This window comes from Echinops telfairi, unplaced genomic scaffold (assembly GCF_000313985.2).
Source record: "Echinops telfairi isolate 266 unplaced genomic scaffold, ASM31398v2 ScPeMD7_3509;HRSCAF=4178, whole genome shotgun sequence".
In the NCBI taxonomy this organism is placed as follows: Eukaryota; Metazoa; Chordata; class Mammalia; order Afrosoricida; family Tenrecidae; genus Echinops; species Echinops telfairi.
In genome coordinates this window covers 16,582,643-16,602,565 of record NW_022107407.1, presented here as the reverse complement: position 1 = coordinate 16,602,565, position 19,923 = coordinate 16,582,643, and the positions used below count along the sequence as shown (strand labels likewise).

Here is a 19,923-nt window from a genome sequence, read left to right as displayed (position 1 = left end):
CTCTTCTGCAAGTCCAGCTTACGTGTCATTATACCCCACCAGGCTAAAATTCTTTAAGAATGTACTTTGCGAACTTTCCAACGTGCCCTGTTACAACAAAGCACCTCCTCCGAGCACATGCTGTTGTTTCCGTCATTGCTCGTGTGGTCACTGATTTTGTCAAGATTTTCTAGTGTTTTAGCGACAATACTGTGTTAGTACCTGTTTGTGAACATGTATCAATAGCTTTTGCGGGAGAATGAAGTAGTAAATAAAGAGCGAAAAGTTAAAAAGGGAAAAAAAAGGCTTGTGGACCTTGACCACTGATGTTATCAAAAACGTCAACTCAGCGCAGAAAGAATTTACAACAGCATTCAGTCGTTAGTACTCGTCTAGTCTAAGAAATCCATTTCCGTAATTTACAACTATCTTGATCACCTATTCCTCCAGGGAGCGAACCGGCTGAAGCAGCACTGACATTGCCGAGTTCATACAGAAACCCTCGGACTGGGAGGGGCCGCGCTTCCAAGAACCAGGTGGGCGGAGCCACGTGAAACGGGCGATGACCAATCACGAGCCGCGTGGAGGAGGCCAGGCCCCCGGCGACCCGACTGGCCTCTGGGGAGACTAAAGCGCGGCCCGGTCCAGCCGCAGGCGCCCGAGGAATCGGCGCGACCGCCGGCCCTGCGCAGCTGCGCCCGAGCCCCGCGCCCCCGACCCCGGCGGCGCGCGCAGCCGAGGCCTCCCCTCGCGAGACTCGCCGCGAGTTCCCCTTCCGACGCACCCGCAGTTGGTTCCGGGGCGCGGCGGCTCCCGCCCCCGGCTCCGGGGCGGCGCTAGGCCGATTCCAGGGCCTCGCGCCCGGCGGCGGCGGCGCGGATGGAGGAGGCCGCAGCCGTGGTGGCCGCGGCCGGGGAGGCCGAGCTGTTCCTGTCCCGCCTCAGCGTGCCCCTCGAGACACTGGAGACGGAGTTGGAGGCGCGGGCCGAGGAGCGGCGCGGCGCGCGGGATCCGCTGCTGCGGCTCCTGCTGCCGCACAACCGGCTGGCGTCGCTGCCGCGGGCGCTGGGCAACGGCTTCCAGCACCTCCAGCTGCTGGACGTGAGCGGCAACGCGCTGACCGCGCTCGGGCCGGAGCTGCTGGCGCTGCGCGGCCTGCGCACGCTGCTGGCCAAGAACAACCGCCTGGGCGGGCCCGGCTCGCTGCCCAAAGGCCTGGCGCAGTCGTCGCTCCGCCGCAGCCTCCAGGTGCTCAACCTGAGCGGCAACTGCTTCCAGGAGGTGCCCGCTTCGCTGCTGGAGCTGCGCGCTCTGCAGACCCTCAGTCTGGGTGGCAACCAGCTGCAGAGCATCCCTGCCGAGATCGAGAACCTGCGGAGGTGAGCAGTCCGGTGGGGGAATGAGCGCGACCGGGGGTGATTGAGACCCAGAGTCCCTGGTAGGGTAGTGGTTACGATCCGCGTGGCCGGCCGTTCAAAACCACCAGCAGCTCTTTGGGGACAAGACTGGGCTTTCTACACCCCTAAACAGTTACAGTCTCTGAAGCCCACACGGGGTTTCAGCATTGACGCTATAGCAGGCCCCGTGTGGAGGCCCCACAGCCTGGCTTTTAATTTTAACTACGGTCATTTATCTTGCAACTAACTTTTTCCAGGCTCACTCTGTTTGGTACCAGCCATCTCAGGGATTTGTGGTGACCATCGTATAATACATTTGGTATGGTATGCTTGCCCCATGCCGATTCTCGAGGTAGTATTTATGCCTCTTTTCTTGGGTCTAGGGGAGTGATCCAAATTGAGTAGGTACTTGTGTTAGGCTAGATTCTCTGGAGAAGCAAAATCAGTACACACACGCACACACACACATTATACATATGCACTCATATAGCAAGTGAGTGACTGATATCAGGAAAATGGCCCACAGAGTTGCAGAAGCAGGTAATATGCCCAGCTCAGTTTCGAGTCGGCTGTTAAGCTGGAGGCTTTTCCTGTCTCCCTTAGCTTGGGGCTGATGAATTCAGAATCAGAGGAACACCACAGACTGCAGAGGCAGATGCACACAAGGTCGCCAGTAACTCCTGACTAGAGGCTTGTGAGTAAGCAGGCTTGTGACTGGAGAGGAGACTGAATCCACAGTTGGCAAGTTAGATGGCAGGCCTCTTATGGTTCCTAGTATGGGTAGGCAATATGGCAGCCCTTTGGTGCAAGTCCATAGAATTGAGGATCAAAGAACCAAATGTAGGATTCAGACTCAGCAAAAAGCAAGTGTGTTTTTCCACAGCGTCTACTTATGTATAGAAAGTATGCCAATCCCTGAGGAAACCTTTGAATTTTATCAGCTCTATGGCCTAAGTAAGGGGATTACATTCCACCCTAATCTTACAACTGCTTGGCTGCTCATGTTATTAAAAGAACTTCTTAGAATGCTTACTTCTTTTCCCAGATAGTCTCAATAAAATAGTTCCTTTTCTATGATAGCTTTCTGTTATTTTAGATTCACAATGATCTGTACAATTTTCTCATTACTGAAAAATGGGACTAATGAGTAACCGAGTACTAACTTATTCTGTTGATCTATTGTCCTTAGGCCGTAAGCCATAGGATCGCCAGACCAAGGGTCCTCGCAGCACTGCCTGAGCACTCATGTAGTTTAGTCTTGTGACCAGACAATTGATTTCTGCTACAGGGAAACCTTCGAAAGAAAACCAAAACTTGCAGTAGTGTCTAGTGGGGAAGAGAAAAAGAGCGAAGAAAGGGAAGGATGAGTCTGAGGTTATTTAAACTTTAAGTCTTCTTATTGTTACTAGGGAACCCTGGTGGTGTAGTGGTTACAATCCACATGGTCAGCAGTTCAAAACCACCAGTAGCTCTGCAGGAGAAAGCCTGGGCTTCCTGCACCTGTCAACAGTTACTGTCTGGAATCCACAGGGATCGCTATGAGTCAGTGTTAACTGAATGTCAGTGAGTTTGGTTTGTTTGTTTGTTTTACTTTTACTAAGCATTGTAAACAAAGAGATGCAATCTTGAAAGCTCTATAGAATCAGAAAAAGGAGAAAAGTATCATTGGTCTTTTTTTTTTTTAATATAAAATTTTAAATTGAAACTTCACTACCACATATTTAAGGGACAGAGGAGATTAGGAAACTCACACAGGAAATTCAACAATGAAAAAAATTGTACTAGAGAGAATATATATGATCAGGGATCCTGAAAAGGACTTAAGATATTACCTAGCTTCAGAGAGGTAAAAAATTTCATCAATGCAAAAGAATTGGAAATTTTTAAGCTGACAATTATGACAACCCCAATTAGAGTCTCAGACATGCTTCACTAAATTGACTAAATAGTAAACTGAAGTCAGCCAAAGAGGGAAACTGTAAGCTAAAAGACCTCACCGAGGCAGTCCCTGGAATGTCTTGCCAAAATAAACAAGTGGTGAGTCTGCGTAAATGTTGCGACACAGAAGGTAGAGCTCCACGTTCAAACTGCCTGCCTCCAAGCTCAGCTGAAGTCACAGCGCTTTGGAGAAGCTTTCCCATTCAGAACTACCGTGGTCTCTCTCTCTTTCTCAACTGCTGTATCATTTGTGGATTACCTGTTTAATTTGATTTTTCCATGCTGCTCTGTTCCTTTTTGGCCTTACTTTGTGTGATATTCCCTGTCATTGTAGAATACGGTTCTTAAAGATTGCATTATTTCTTTAGAGACCGATTATCAGTAACAAATTCTAAATGGAACATTTGCTGAATGATGAAGTGTATTCATTGTCGAAAAGATAACTTGGTATGTTGTCCTACTTTTATTTACTTTTTCTCTTTTTGCTCTTGTTCATTTACTTCTCTTTTGCAGTTTAGAGTGTTTATATCTCGGAGGAAATTTCATCAAAGAAATCCCACCCGAATTAGCCAATCTGCCGTCTCTGAATTACTTGGTGTTATGTGACAACAAAATCCAAAGTGTGCCTCCTCAACTCTCACAGTGAGTCGTTTCAGGTGGTTCATGTAGACACCGAAATCCATACCTGAGACATAGCCTCCCCTCACGTGCAGGTTGGATGTTTGGAAGTGAATGATGGGAATTACAGCTCTCAGCTTTGCTATGCAGTTAGTTTACCTATGTTTTATATTTATTTTTTGAACAATCTGGTTATTCAAAATATCTGTTTGGCTTGTTTGCTGGAATCACAACTGAAGCATGAATTTGGCATTAATTTCTTTAGTCTTATATGATTTTTAATACCTTTATATTTGATATGAAGGATCGTTTGCATCAAATAGCATATTAAAAAGGGGGTGATGTTCCCAAATCGAGCAACTAAGGAGCCCTGGAGGTATAGTGGTTTTGAGTTGGGCTGCTAACAGCAAGTTCATCAGTTCGAAACCACTAGCTGCTCCATGGGAGAAAGATGAGGCTTTCTGCGCTGGTAAATAGTTAGTCTCAGAACCCCCTGGGGCAGTTGTATCGTGTGTTATAGGGGCCTTATGAGTCGGATTCAATTTGATGGCAGTGAGATTGGTGGGTTTTTTTGGTGATGCTGTAGTGGGTGGGCTGCTAACCACACGTAAAGTTGGTTTAAACCCACTCACTGACCACTGGAGAAGGATGCTCCCATCTTTCTACCATAGGCAGTCTGCTCCCATAAAGATGTACAGTCTTGAAAATCTGATAAAAGGGTCGTTATGAGTCAGAGTCAATTCAGCAGCAGTGGGTTTGCCATTTGGGTTTGGGGCTAGTATTTGGAGCCTAGTGGGTCAGTGGTTAAACTCTTGTCTGCTAACCAAGGGGGGTTGGGTGGTTTAAATCCCCCCAACTACTTCATAGCCTGTGTCCATAAAGATTACAACTTTGAAAACCCTATGCGGAAGTTTACTCCTTTAGGGTCACTGTAAGTGGCAATGGGTTTGGTTTGGTGGTTTTGGAAAATTCATGGGCATTTGTAAACCTGCACTCTAATCTTAATTTTCCATAATCTTAATTGTTCATTGTTATGAGGAAGTCAGGCTCTTTATATACTCCCCAAAGATTTCTGAAGAAAAATGCTTCCCTTTCTTTATGATGCTGTTGCTTACTGTCATTGATTTGTGCACTGCATTGGTTGCAGGTTGCATTCGCTTCGTTCGCTAAGTCTTCACAATAACTTGCTGACATACCTGCCTCGAGAGATCCTCAACCTTATTCATTTGGAAGAGCTGAGTTTACGAGGAAATCCGTTAGTTGTCCGTTTCGTTAGAGATTTAACCTATGACCCCCCAACTCTCCTGGAATTAGCTGCACGGACTATTAAAACCCGAAATGTTTCCTACACTCCCTATGATCTTCCTGAGAATCTTCTCAAATACTTGAGTTTAGCCAGCAATTGTCCAAACCCAAAGTGTGGAGGTAAGTTAAATCATTGTTTATATTTTGTACACATTTAGCAGTTTTTAAAGAATGTTGGTGATAATTGTTTTAATTAAGTCTTTTCTCCGGAGTTAATCTCTGTTTCGGTTTCATTTTTTTCAGCCCTTTATCACAAAATAAGGCAGTTTACTCACCTTTTCTTTTTTAAAAACTCTTTGCATAACACCGAAGGGTTTATGCACAGGGAAGAATACCCAGCCTGTGCCATCCTGTGGTCAGAGGAATGAGATAAGAAAGTAAAATGGTAAATGAGAGGAAACAGAAATGCCTAATTGTTTTTAAAAGGGTCTCAGATGTTGGGATACCATTTATATTTATTTGAAAGACATTTTCTGAGATTCACCTTTATAGAGAATGATTTAAAGTATATGAAAATAGGCTGAATGGATATTGAATTGGGGATTGGGGATGTCCCTGGAACTTTATATAATTTTATATTCCTCGGTCAGTATTTCCTGAGGGTAGAGCATTTAGAGAGAATTAAATAAACTTTGTAAGGAAGTGTCCTAAGGACTTCCACATTCTGTTGGAAATCCATGCAGGAAGAGTACCTCTAATTAGCTCTGGGAAAGATGACTTAGTTCTTGAAGTAGGTCTTGACACATGACTAGGCACTGCTTCAGGGACTCTGGACCATTATCTCAGAGGGAGACCAAGGTCAATTGAATATTCTTTTTAATATAAAAGTTGTGTGTGAGGCAAATGGGACTTTATAAAGCTGATTTGGAGTCTGTGCCAGTGTGAAATGACTTTCTTTCTTTTCATTTCGGCTTCCCACAAAGTAAGGAGAGGAATGCTGTAAGCTCGCACTGTGCTGTCAGTTTTGAACGTGTTAACTAATCGTAACGAAGATGTGTTAGATTTTTTTTTCCAATAGATTTATTGGCACGTAATTTACAAATCATGCAAGTCAGTCGTTCAATCAAATCAAGAATTGTACAATCATTTCCACATCAATTTTAGAGCATTAAAATTGCTCCCCGCCCCTTGGTTACATCACCTTTAAAATGAGTTATGTAAGCACAGTCCATGCTTATGCGCCCTTTCCCCTCTATCACCACCCCCTATTCCTGCATTCCCTATATCCCCTAGTATCTGTTATTATCATTTTGTACTCACTTCACAGCTGGGAGACCCAACAGAAAAGAATGAAAAACAAAATCTCACTAAGGTAGTAAGGATGAAATCATAATAGTACAAAGACAAAAGTACAAATAATGCATAAGACGGAAAAGACTCCCATCAACATTCAAAAAGCCAGGAAAGAAATTTCTCTGTCTTGGAACCAGTAAGAGATACTTGTACCCAGAAAAATTCAGGTCATGTCCATAGGGAGGTCAACTGGCCAAGTGATGAGCTCATCCAGCATAATCATTACAATGGTCTCTGCCTGATAGTAATGCTGATTGTGACTCTTGCCTGTGGCTAGAGGGCATCTGCTGGCGGCTCAGTCTGACTAGATCCTCTGAATCTGCCACAGCTCAGTGGTTCTCAACCTTCCTGATGGCGGCCCTTTAATACAGTTCATGTTGTGACCCCCAACCATGAAATTATTTTCATTACTACTTCGTCACTGTCATTTTGCTACTGTTAGGAATTGGGCGACCCTTGTGAAAGGGCCGTTCGACCCCCAAAGGGCTCACGACCCACAGGTTGAGAACCGCCAGACTAGCTACTCTGATTTTTTTTTTTTTTTTTTAAAGCTTCTAGCTCTCCGTGGCATAGTGGTTACACGTGGGGTTGCAATTCACAGGTTCACATTTTGAAACCAGCAGCTGCTCCACAGGAGAAAGATGGAGCTTTCTACCCGAGAGAGTTCGTCTTGGGAACTCATAGGGGTGGTGCTCCCTGTCCTTCATCGTCGACTGGATGACAGTGAGTTAAGAGTTGAAGACCTTGTACGGTATACAACTGTGGAAGCCACTGAGTCAACAAAAGAGAAGAGTTTTATAACATTCCTGCCGAATTCTGGAGAAGGTTGAAAAAGAAACTTGTTCTTTACCCTGTAATGATGACTTTGTGTCTCTTCTTCTCTCCAGGCGTCTACTTTGACTGCTGTGTCAGACAGATTAAATTTGTGGACTTCTGTGGGAAGTACCGCTTGCCGCTGATGCATTACTTGTGCTCCCCAGAGTGCTCTTCCCCTTGCAGCTCAGCCTCGTACAGCTCCACCTCCCAGAGCGAGTCCGACTCGGAAGATGAAGCGAGCGTCGCTGCACACAGGATGCAGAAGGTTCTCCTCGGCTGAAAGTGCGCAGAGGCGCTTTGAGAGGAAAAGGGTTTGAAGTTCACTAGAACCTCACCTCATTTCATCGTGAATGTCCCTGTATGTACTGGCGAGGATGTAAAAGATTTTGTGTTTCAGCTACTCTCTCAGCAACAATCCAACTCCATGTTTGTATTCTTTGAATATAATTGTCTCTGAATGGCAGTTTCAAATCTGGTTGATTTTAATCTTCACTCAAATTTTGCAGGAATCACCCAGCAGAATGAGACATTCAGAACAGTACTGTACTGAGCCGTGACTCGTGGCAGTAGAAATGACGAGAGAGAGCTGTACATATTTCCAGAGTTGGCCTTGGGTTTAGGTTGAACTCTGAGTCATGAAAGAAATGTTACCCCCCTCTTGTACTGGGCATATATCTAAATTATAGTGCTATTCAGATAAACCCAGAGCTGGTTACATAGGACCCTCATCTTCCTGAACTGCTGTGGAAAAGTAAGGAATATAACTTTCATATGGGACAGTGAAGCTCTTCAGTTCTGCTCCTGTATTCTACATGGTTCTTGTTACACCAAGCCAGCAAGGGCTGTTAGTATAGTGCCTTATTCCTAATAAAGATAGAGAATCTCATTCAAGAAAAAAATGCTAGAGCTGCCTATAACCTGACGTACTATGCAGAACACTTTAAAATATGCTTTATTAGAACTAGGTCAACAAGCGTGTCTGCCATCTGAGCACCTGCGCCTTAGCTGCGTGTTTTTTTGAAACAGCAAGTGAATTCTCTGCACGCAGCTCACTCTGGGCACTTTCTGGGAAGCCACGGTCTTGACCCATCTGTTCATCATACGCGCGGACACCAGTTCACAGGACAAAGAATTCGGATAGATGTAAGCCATGAAAGCTCTTATATGCCTTACATTACAAGAGAGAAAAGAAGCAAGAAAATGTATGTAACGCTTTTGATCGCCAACTCTGACGTTTGCCTGTGCCAGCCAACAAGAACTGTCACTTTCTAATACAACTTTTAACTCTCACTAAACTAGTACAACTAGCCAAAACAAATTAGGGGCAGGAGTCAGTTTGTCTCCACAACTGATTTTAACCATGGAATACATATGGAAAATAACGCATCGATGATAGAGAAAACTCCATAAAAATACAGTGGAAAATGTTTCACAGATTGCTATAAGAAATTACCAAATTTTTGTATTTACTATGTTGTACAAATTGAATAATAGTACAATCTAAGTTGGTATTACAAGATAAAATACACAACACAGAATAGCAATAATTAAATAATCAACATATAATAACACAATGGCTTATTGGTAAGTGTGGCTTATCCCGCCCGTAATGTACAACCCTGACATGCGTTAGATCAGATGACCTGCTTCCTGACTGGATGGCCTTCCAGACTAGGGTACACCATTTCTGTTGCCCAGATGTCTAGATCACACGTCTAGATTGTTGTATAATAATGATTTATACTTGTATTATGTATTTTCTTATCTGTGTACCATATTTTAGAGGAAAGTGTAATGTAGAATAGTGTGTGTGTGTGTGTGTGTGTGTGTGTGTGTGTTTTCATGAAACCATGAGTTTCATGAACTGCAGTTGTGAATCGCTGCTATAGAGTGAATCATTTCACTTTGTTTATATTGTAGTAAGAGTCTACCTTCGATTCAGAAATTTCTGTTTAGAGGTAACCTAGTGTATTTCTTATGCCTAGCAAACAGTACCTGAGTTATTGCGTCATAAAATGGAAATGATAAAAAGTAAGTCTACTTTGCCGCCCCCATTTGAGCCACAGTAAACTGCAAACCACCAGATTATGAAAGGTAAAGATGACTTAGACAGTGCTTACATGACAAACCCAAAATATTTTGGAACTTGGTTAAGATACATGAAATATTTTCATAGAAAATGAAGAATGTATATGTACATAGTAAAATACACAAATTCTTATGACCAAGTTTTTCTCTGTTTTAAATGTCTTTGTTTACTTTCCATGTGGCTGCCAGCTTGTCCTAAAATATCTCGGGTACTCTAAGAGCTAGTCTCTGGGTGAAGTCTGCAAGCATTTTGCTTTAAGCTCACCTAAGCCCTTGCAGCTTCCTCGGAAGAATGGATGCGCCTGAACTTTGATAGACATAGGCAGGTTCAACCTGAACAAGCTTCCTTTGTTTGTTTAGCCTTTGCTATACAATATAGATTTATACTGTAGTGTTTCTCAACAAAATGTACAGTTGAAAGTCTATAATCTGTGTGTAACCAACTTTGGTGCCTTTGAATGAAATCTATATTTTAGTTAGTAGGTTTTTTTGTTGGTTTTTTAATCTTTGACCTAACTTTTTACAAGAGCTGCTAATAGTTTTTCCTATTTTTCTTCATTTCTTTCCCCTCCCTCCATCCCACCCTTTCACTTTAATAATGGGACGGGATAATTAGGAAACCATAATATCGACTCCCAAACCATAGACTGTATTTAGAATGAGAGCCTTTCTCATTAGTTGTTACGTCACATGTTTATGTCTAAACTAGTTAATAAATGTCACCTGTTTTGTTTTTGTTTTTTAGCGATTTAAAAGAAAACGCCAAAGCCTACCTTTCATAATGAAATAAGATTTTTATCCCACTCTTGGATGATTTTATCAACTGAAACTCTGTGGACCAAAGCATTAATATTTTTAGAATGGAGTTTTTAATACAAATATTTGAAATTGGGATGGGTACAGCATACGATCTGAGAATATTTTTCTCAGTGTCCTCGGCAGTGTCAGCGGGATATCGCTTAGGAAATAGGAAGACAGTACAGAATGTCCACAGTGCCAGGGATTAGCTAACCTCAGGACCAGCTTGTCAGGACTCTGGTATTTCAGTTTTTCACTTGTTAAAATATAGGTCCAAGGTGATCATTCTTATATGTAAATGTGTGCCAGAGGTCTCTCTTACTTGAAAATTCCTGATATTTGGGACTTTTAAATTTGCCAAATTTAAAAATAGAGACTTGCTTTGTAAAGGATACATCAAGGTAAAGGAAATTTCGTAGGTTTGTAGATAAGCTTAAGATGCAGTCCATACCTAGTGCATGGTAAAACTGCAGACCAGTTCTACTGGACATAAGGAGTGTTACATGAAAGAAGTCTGTAGTAGCCTCAAAGGACAGGGAAAGAACATTCTTAGACTCCCAGGGATGGCCCAGAGCCAGAAAGCCCACAAAGTAATTTTAAAACAATCCAAATTAAGTTTTTAAGTGGCCCACTGACTACCGTTTGAAGGCCTCTATCACCAGATTTAGTCACTTTCTCTCCTGGGAGATTAAAAAATTAGCAAGTAGCAGGACCTCCTAATGACCTACCTTGATCTTCGCAGTGGGAGACAGGCATACTTATTAATCTGGAATTTGTGGTTCAGCAGGCCTCCTCACCCCTTTAACACTGCAAATAAGAAAGGGACAAGGGGTGGGGTGGCTAAGCCAATAATTAGTAGAGATAGCTGGACCTTTTAAAGTATTTTAGCAATAACTATTTGCATAAGTAGCTATAATTGCTATACCTGAATCTTCAAGTTTTTATCAGTTATAATGTGTGCATGTAAATTAGTTATGCTGCATTTAGTGGGTTATGTGTTAGGCTGTTAACCACAAGGTCAGCAGTTTGAAACCACCAACCACTCCACGGGAGAAAGGCAGGCTTTCTACTCCCGTCAAGAGTTACAATCTTGGAAACTCCCAGGGGCGGTTCTACCCTGCCCCATGGGGTCGCTATGAGTTAGAATCAACTCAATAGCTGTGATTTTGAGTTGAGCTTGAATTTAGGATACCCTGGTGGTGGTGTAGGATAGCATTGGTTTAAGCCGCTCTGACGGAAAAACCAAAAAAAAAAAATGAGGCTGTTTGTTCCTATAAAGAACAGTCTTGGAAACCCTACTATGAGGGTTTAAAGTTGCTATGAGCCAGACTTGGGCGCTGGCTGTGAGTTTGGTCTGGGGTTAACACTTCCCTCATTCAGAGTAGAGATTGTATTATGTCATACAGATATTAATACCCAGTTATCTAAAATGGTGTGCTTTTAATTTGTGCTGGGTACATGATAGTACTATTATGTATATATTTTTAGGCCCTATGATCTAGAACAGGGGTCCTCAAACTACAGCCCGTGAGCCACATGCGGCCCACCGAGGACATTTATCCGGCCCGCCGGGTGTTTTTACCCCGTTTTGTTTTTTTACTTCAAAATAAGATATGTCCAGTGTGCATAGGAATTTGTTCATAGTTTTTTTTAAAACTATAGTCCGGCCCTCCAACAGGTCTGAGGGACAGTGAACCGGCCCCCGGTTTAAAAAGTTTTAGGACCCTTGATTAGATTCTATAATAAATACCCAGTTCTGATTCACTTTGTGTAAAAGAGAAATACTTCATCTTCAAATTCTCTATACTAACCTTGACACCCTTTGTCGCATTAATCTAATGAATGCTATTGCAGCAGCCATTTTTCTATTTTCGTTGTAATCGTGGTTTACTGGCAGCAGCGGCTTCACTTGTCTTCAGGAAGTAGGTATGTGCCTTAAGCGTGGGGAGCCATGGGTGTTTGAGACCGCCTCAGGACTCAGGAGTTGAGGGAGAAGGACCAATCCTGAGAGACTCCCGACCGACCGAGGGCCTCAGCCTCTGTGAATCCACGGCTTCTGGGGACGGAACCCCTTAATGTTCTCCCTGTCGCAGAAGGTCACAGCTACGAGGATCAGCTGCCCCCTGAAATCAAACAAGTGAAACGGTGTGTTTTATAAGGAAAAATTATCTAGTACCACTAGTGGATTATAACAGTTCCTAATCAGCTTCATATTTACACCATTATATAAAGATAGTGCATGACACAGCATTTTTTCCATTGGTTAGCTTTGTGGTGCTAGGGTACAAGGGGGCATGCTTTAGTCAGTTTGCATGTAAATAGTTCCATTCTTGTTTTATGTCTCCATCCCATCTTTATTGATGTAGAAAATAACAGTTCACTAACAGGCATTTCACTATTGAATTCAGGGGGTACCATTGATTTGGGTGCTACTTGATTTTTACTGCGCTTTGGTTAGTCTCAGTTGCTGTTGTATGGCATAGTATACAGTCTAGTAATTAGTAACATGTTAGTAGAATGGACGTTAGTTGTATACTGTCATACTAGAAAGCCACGGTGAAGAGACTGTGCATTCCCCAGAACTTTCTTTAAGTGAATAAATTGGCCAAGACTCTTTCATTCTAAATCCCAGTGAGAGGAAGATTGACTATTGCCGATACTCCAAAAAGTAGAACAAAACCTAAGTTGGTCACTTTTTCTGTGTACCTTGGTGTTTTAAGAAACTCTTCCACGAACTAGACTGGCTTCCCTTGACATCATATTGAGACAGACCGTGAACCGCAGTCACCACGACGACCCAGGTGCCTGTCGTTGAAGCTTGCTCTCCTGGAGCTACTTTGGATTTAGGAGAAGCAGAAACACGAGTGAAGTATAGAAAAAATCAGTATTTTATTTTTTAGATTAAATGTTCAGGATTTAAAGGTGTCAGCAAAGAGTAAAAAGATCTTCTACTTTGATCACTTGTTGATTTCATATTCTGAATTTGAAATCTTAAATTAGAAACAGATGTATCAGAACTTAACAGTATAACAGTAAATAGTGAGACTCAGCAATTAAATTTTATTTCAGAACAAAATACAGTTTGCTGCATCAAATTTACAAAAATAAGTGCTCCAAAAATAACACACTTCTATTTCATTACCTTTTTTTCCCTTCTGAACATGCAAAAGACTGTGATCTTATATTAACTAGCCCTTTGTGTGAATTTTGCCAATCAAACATTGTACCTAATTTTATTAAAAAGTATTTTGTTGAAATCTGACTGTATTCTTGGAAATGAACAGTGTTATGATTTTAATTGACAAGCATTTAAAGAAAACTTTTTGGGAAAAATTCTTTTACTGTTGATATTTGCCTGGTTACTTGCTGTGCCATTACTCACCTGTTTATTAAATGTGTTCACTGCATAAACCCATTAAGGCATGTACTCTCTGTGCTAGACGCGAGGGAAAAGAGATGAAGGAGACCATGCCCCTGTCTGCTAGAGTTCCCTCGGCTTCACAGTTGCATGCTCTAGTAAGGAGTGGGTGAGATCATCTTGCTGACTCTGGCTATGTACTTCTTGCCGTTAGCCCCAAATAACACCATCTTAACCCAAAGTATTATAGTAGGTGGCATAATTCAAAGCATTGGTAGTACTCAGTATCACAATGAACATACTGATAATTAGTTTATATTATTCTTTTAGGGACCTGGGAGTACCTGATGTCATTTTAGATTCCAGAATTTGATAAGAGTACTGCAGTTATGAATTGGCCCAAATGGGTTGGGTAGGAAAAACCCCTTTGTAAGTCATCTGATGATTCTGATTTGCTGAGACAGGAAGCTCATCACTACCCTGGCTTGTGCACAGGCTGTGAGGGAACATGCCCAGCTGGGTTTGTTCTTAGCCCTTGTGCCTGAAGAAATCTTTCTTCTCTAATGACTTGTTTCATTGTAGATACTAAATAGGAGAAATCAGAAATTTGTCTCAGGTGCCACAGGTTGAATTTTGAATCCAAGCTTCTGGGTTCACACTTCAGTACTGTTTCCTTCGGCTCTGACTGGCTTCACCTGAGTTTGACCCATGCTGAAGGTTTGGACTTTTACCCCAGATATGGAATCAGAATTTACAGTTTAACAAGATTTATAAGAATCATGGGATCTGAAAAGGAAGAAGCTTTAGTGGTTAAGCGTTGGGCTGCTGAATGCAAAGTCAGCAGCCAGCCTGCTCAGGGAGAAAGGGCTTTCTACTCCCATAAAGAGCAAAGGTCTTGGAAACTCGGGGTGGGGGTGGGGGTGGGGGTGGGGGCAGTTCTACCCTGCCCTGGAGGGTAACCTTCAGCAGTGAGGAATTTGAGAACGAGAGGCAAATTAGCAGGTGGTAGAAGCTGATTTCCATTAGAAGGGTTAGAAGCCCTGATTTCCATTGCAGCACCGTTCCTGTAAGGAACCCTGGCAGGCTTTGGGTTAGGCAGTGGGCTACTCATTGCAACATTTATGGTTCAAACCCACCAGGAGAAAGGAAGCTCTCTGCTCCTGGAAAGCTTTACAGAAATTCTATATAAAGATGCTCCTTGAGGAGCTGATACCAAGGGCTCAAGTAGAAAGCAAATGTTTTGAGAATTGATGATGGCAACAAATACACAAATGTTTGACACAATGGATGGATGTATGGATTGTGGTAAGAGTTGTACAAGCCCCCAATAACATGATTAAAAAGAAAAAAAGATGCTCCAAGTAGGCACTCACTCAATGACAGCATGTTTGGGATATGGGTCTGTAGCAGACAAAACAAAAAACGACCAAGAGCTGAACGGAGAGAGCAGTTTCTTTGCACCAGGGCTCACAGACCCACATGGCAGTACTGCCCCCAGCAATGGCTGGCTGGACTGGAAAGGACTCAGGAAGCAGTTAGCTGTGGAGGCCATTCCTTTTTTAATCAATTTTCAGTGAGATGGGTTACTGAAATGATTTAAAAGTGATTGTTGATTATCTTTGGGATTAAGAGAGGAAACATTCACAGTACATATTGGCTGTGTCCTGGCCTAGCTACCTGAGCAGGTGGTGTCTGGGTGACCCAAGGAACACACTGGGCATGCCTCCTTAGCTGAGATGTGGCCAGTGGCGTGTTAACTAGTGAGCGCCCAGGGTGGGTTTATGCTCCTTTATGCAATGCTCTGATGGGAACTCAGGAACGTGACCGGTGCTGCACTTTAGTTCACCTACCAGCACTGAAGTCCTGCTGCTGCAGTCGGTTCCTGAATGTAGAGGGTGAGTCGGAAAGTATTACGCCTAGGTTTCCAGTCGTAGGTGGGTGGGACTATTCCAAACATAGCATGTTTAAACCTATTTCTGACCCGTGGGTGGTTGTGGACAGGTTCTCTCAGTCATGCATTTAAGTTTTGATAAGGTGCCTTCAACAACAACAAAAGGCCAATCAAACTAGTGACTTTTATTAGGGAATCCACTGAGCCTGTCAGATTCAAGACCGGTCAACTCGAGGCTATGGTGACTTGTGGGGGAACCCCAAAGGAGTAATTTTTTAAAAAGTTTTATTGGCATATATTTTCCATATAATACAATTTACTAGTTCAGTCATATTAAGAAGAGTTGTGCAATCATCACAATTTCAGATTTTTTTCTTACACTTGTTATCTCCCCATTTCCCCCTAACCTCCCCCGCCATGCCCCTAGGAATCCAGTTACTGTGTCTATAGCTTTATCCTGGATTTCATATACAATAAATCATACAAAAAAACTGACAAAACAAAATAGTAAAACCTCAATAGAAAAGAAAACAAAATGTTAAAAAGTGAAACAACTTTAAAATGAGTCAAAAGGGAAATCAAGTGATAAGATGTTCCATTTTAACCTGACTACATCTGCCAGGAATGGACTATATTGCTCCATGATAGCATGACTATTCCCAACCCTGGACTATGGTCAGAGGGCATCCATTTGCCCCCGCTTAATTCAGCAGGAGCCCAGGTAGCATAATGGTTAACCTGTTGGGCTGCTAACTGTAAAGTCAGCAGTTTGAAACCACTAGTTGCTCCATGGAAAAAAAATAAAGCTTTCTACTTCTGTTACATCCAGGAACAGGAATGGGAGTAGTGATACCAGGAGGAGAAGGGGAAGGTGGGGAGAGGAAGGGGGAACCTATTGCAATGGTAGACACATAACCACACCCCCCGGGGGGGATGAACAACAGAAACTGGGGGGGTGGGGGGAGACAGTGGTGAGTGTAAGATATAATAATTTATCAAGAGGTCACGAGGTGGGAAGGAAGAGTATAAAGAGGAGCTGATACCAAGGGCTCAAGTAGAAAGTAAATGTTTAGAAAATAATGATAGCAACATATGTACAAATATGCTTGATAAAATTGATGTATGGATTGTTATAAGATCTATAAGAGCCCCCAATAAAGTGATCTTTTAATTAGTGAAAAAATTTTTAAAAAGAGAATTATTGTCTTGGAAACTCATAGGGGCAGTTATCCCCAGTCATATGGATTGCTATGAGTTGAATTTGACTCGATGGCAGCATTTGTTTTTTGTTTTTGGGTTTGTTTGTTTAATCCATGTAGTGATCCTACAAATGGATTTTGGGCTTCCACTGTCACCCATATCACCCATAATCTTCTGCAAACCGGGTGTCCAGAATTTAAGTTTTGATACTGTTACCACCTCTGGATTTGGGTTTTATTATTTACAATCCTGGCACCATATAGGCTGGTGTTCTTCCATGTGGATTTAATTGATGCCTCACTTAGATGACTGCTTGTTTTAAGACAAGCCTTTAAGACCACCAGAAGCCTGTCTTTCTGATAGCTTGATACCATCTGATTTCTTCACCACACTTTGCTATAGTCTCCATATCTTTACTGATCTCTTTTTGAACACAATCTAAAGTCAACAACTAGTTGTTCTTAGATTAGGGCTGTGATTGTGAGTCAAAAATCCCAAAGGGGTAATCTTGATAAATTTTTTCAAAGGGGTTTTAGGGTACAAAAGAGAACCCAATTTCAAGTATATTTTAAGGAGAGTATTAACTCTTAAGAGAAAGACAACACAGAGACACAGACCCATCATCTGGATGAGGGAGGCCATTATCACGAGGTCATTCATAATGGTGTCCAAGGGTTTGTTGCCAGAAAACTAAGTTAAATAAGGCAGGGAACAATGGAAACCATTACAAATTCATGATAGGTGACAGATTGACATCACGTTTACAGGTGGGACTATGTAAGCAGGAAAAGTACCATGAATGGGACACATGCATTATATATATATTTAAAAAAATTTTTTTTCACATGCATTATATTATCTAGAAGAGATTACATGATTGGTCCAGGACCTTCCAACCAAGGTAATCAGGGCACAACTGATAGGGTATAACTCATGACTATGCTACTCCCAGTACTGTCTTTATTAAAGACACACCATGCAACCCTCTAAGAGACTGTCTCTCCCTGGGGTAGCTGGAGAGGGGTTAAAGTTTATCCACTTTCTAATGCATCTGATGGAAGGCAAGATTATAAAAATCCTTGGGTAATGATCAGAAGGAATTCAATGAAGGTATAATGTGCAAATGAAGTTTGGGCTATCACTGTTCATAGCCTTTTGCAAACCAGGGTGCTCAGAATTTGCTGTATATACTTGAGTATAAGTCAACCTAAATATCAGCCGAGGCACCTAATTTCACCACAAAAACTGCATTAAAAATGTGCTGGAAAGCTCGGCTTATACACAAGTGTATATGGTAAGCTGTAAGACAAAGGACACAGGTTGATCGTGGGGGTTTATTAAGAAGTTTTAAGAAAATTTAAAATGCAGTGGTGAGAGAAAGGCCAGTAAATTTGTACTGAGGATTTTTTTTGAATTTTTTTTCCATTCAGACAATGCCCTGACTCATTATTTGTGAGTAACAAGGGCTGCCCTACAGAATGTCTGAAACCCTGATCTTGTTCCTTCAGACTCTTGCTCCCAAATTAAAAAAAATACATGATTGAGTACCTCAAGGATGTCAAAGCTGCTGTACTGATGTGGTATAAAGGAGTGAAGAATTTCTCCAGGAAAAGTTAAAGCCTCATAAGTGTATAGACTTAGGTGGGGGATATGTTGAGAAATAAGAGCTTTACATCTTGATGTTTTTGTTTCATAAGGGTTTTTAAGACTTTGCTGACGTCAGCTGGATTGGGATTGCAAGAAAACATCACGAAGATATCCCTTTGTTTTTCATCGACTATGCAAAGATATTGAATTGTGTGAATTTGAATTGGAACAAACTATGGGTCATATAGTAAAGAATGGAGATTCTGTACATACATCAAGTGCAGTTGTTTGAACAGAACCAGGGGATCTAAATTTAAAATCAGGAAAGGTGAATGGCAGGGCTGTATTCTTCCCCTATAGTTATTCCATCTGCATGCTGAGCAAATAATCTGAGATGCTGGACCACATAAAAAAGAACATGGTATCTGCATAGGAGGAATGCTCACCAACACTGTGATGTTCATATGATACACAACCTTGCTGAAAGCTCAGAGGACTAGAAGCACTCACTGAGGAGGACAAAGACTGCAGCCTTCAGTACATATCACAACTGTGTAAAAACGAAAACAAACAAAAATCTTCACAACTGGACCAATAGACAACAGCATGATCAATGGAGAAAAGATTAAAGCTCTCAAAGATTTCATTTTACTTGGATCCATGAAGTCAGCAGTCAAGAAATCCAATGTTGCACTTCCGGTCCGCCGCCCGGAGCCGGCGCCCCGCGGGCGGGGCACGGTGTTGGCTCCCAGCCGCCTGGCCGCCCTCGGGGAGCCCAGGGTGAAGAGCAGTGATGCTCACTCTGGCGAGCAAACGGAAGCGGGATGACGGGCTCAAAGGGTCCCACTCCTCAGCCCCCACCTCCGATTCCACGCGGAGCGTGTCTGTGAGAGACAAGCTGCTCGTCAAAGAGGTGGCAGAGCTTGAAGCAAACTTACCTTGTACCTGCAAGGTGCACTTTCCTGATCCCAACGAACTCCACTGCTTCCAGCTAACCGTGACCCCAGAGGAGGGTTACTACCAGGGTGGAAAATTTCAGTTTGAAACTGAAGTTCCTGATGCCTACAACATGGTGCCCCCCAAGGTGAAGTGCTTGACCAGAATCTGGCACCCCAACATCACAGAGACGGGGTACATCTGTCTGAGTTTACTGTGAGAACATTCGATTGACGGCACTGGCTGGACTCCCACGAGGACGCTGAAGGATGTTGTTTGGGGATTAAACTCCTTATTTACTGATCTTTTGAATTTTGATGATCCACTGAATATTGAAGCTGCAGAACATCATTTGCGGGACCAGGAGGACTTCCGGAATAAAGTGGAACACTACATGAAGCGGTACGCCAGGTGATACAGGAGGCCTGCAGGGCGGGGACTGTGCGCTGCCCTCCGTCCTGATCACGGTCCCTCTCTGTCCCACCGGGCTGGACCAGCCTGTGACACACTGCTCTGAAGAACAGCTTCCACCTGCTGGAGAACGCCATGTAAGGACTGTAAGCAAGGAATGTGTCTTGGGTTCTAAAAAATCGTCTGCTTTCCTTCTTAGCGTGGGTCTGGTTTGAACCTGCACCACACAGGCTGCTGGTGGAATTCCTGCCAAGTTTCAATGACCTCACAGTCTCCTCCAGTTTGCTGACCCCTCCCCACAAACCGCC

General features: G+C 42.8%; 2 protein-coding genes across 2 annotated transcripts; both read left to right on the top strand.

The window, feature by feature from the left end:
- The first annotated feature begins 855 nt into the window (after window positions 1-855).
- On the top strand, window positions 856-10,165 carry LRRC58 (leucine rich repeat containing 58). Its single transcript, XM_004709797.2, has 4 exons — window positions 856-1,358; window positions 3,828-3,956; window positions 5,080-5,357; window positions 7,418-10,165. The coding sequence occupies exons 1-4, from the start codon at window positions 859-861 to the stop codon at window positions 7,624-7,626; spliced, it is 1,116 nt and encodes a 371-aa protein (XP_004709854.1). The 5' UTR covers window positions 856-858; the 3' UTR covers window positions 7,627-10,165.
- An 8,848-nt stretch (window positions 10,166-19,013) lies between these two features.
- Window positions 19,014-19,657, top strand: LOC101656394 (NEDD8-conjugating enzyme UBE2F-like). The gene is given in 1 exon segment (XM_013006465.2): window positions 19,014-19,657. A coding segment is annotated over 1 exon segment (558 nt). The 5' UTR covers window positions 19,014-19,061; the 3' UTR covers window positions 19,620-19,657.
- Window positions 19,658-19,923: the final 266 nt, after the last annotated feature.

Excerpts from the sequence above, each read along its gene's own strand:
- LRRC58 (XM_004709797.2), top strand. The coding sequence starts at position 859 with ATGGAGGAGGCCGCAGCCGTGGTGGCCGCGGCCGGGGAGGCCGAGCTG. Across the intron at positions 1,359-3,827 it reads GAGATCGAGAACCTGCGGAG|TTTAGAGTGTTTATATCTCG; the intron begins GTGAGCAGTCCG and ends TCTCTTTTGCAG. Across the intron at positions 5,358-7,417 it reads TCCAAACCCAAAGTGTGGAG|GCGTCTACTTTGACTGCTGT; the intron begins GTAAGTTAAATC and ends TCTTCTCTCCAG.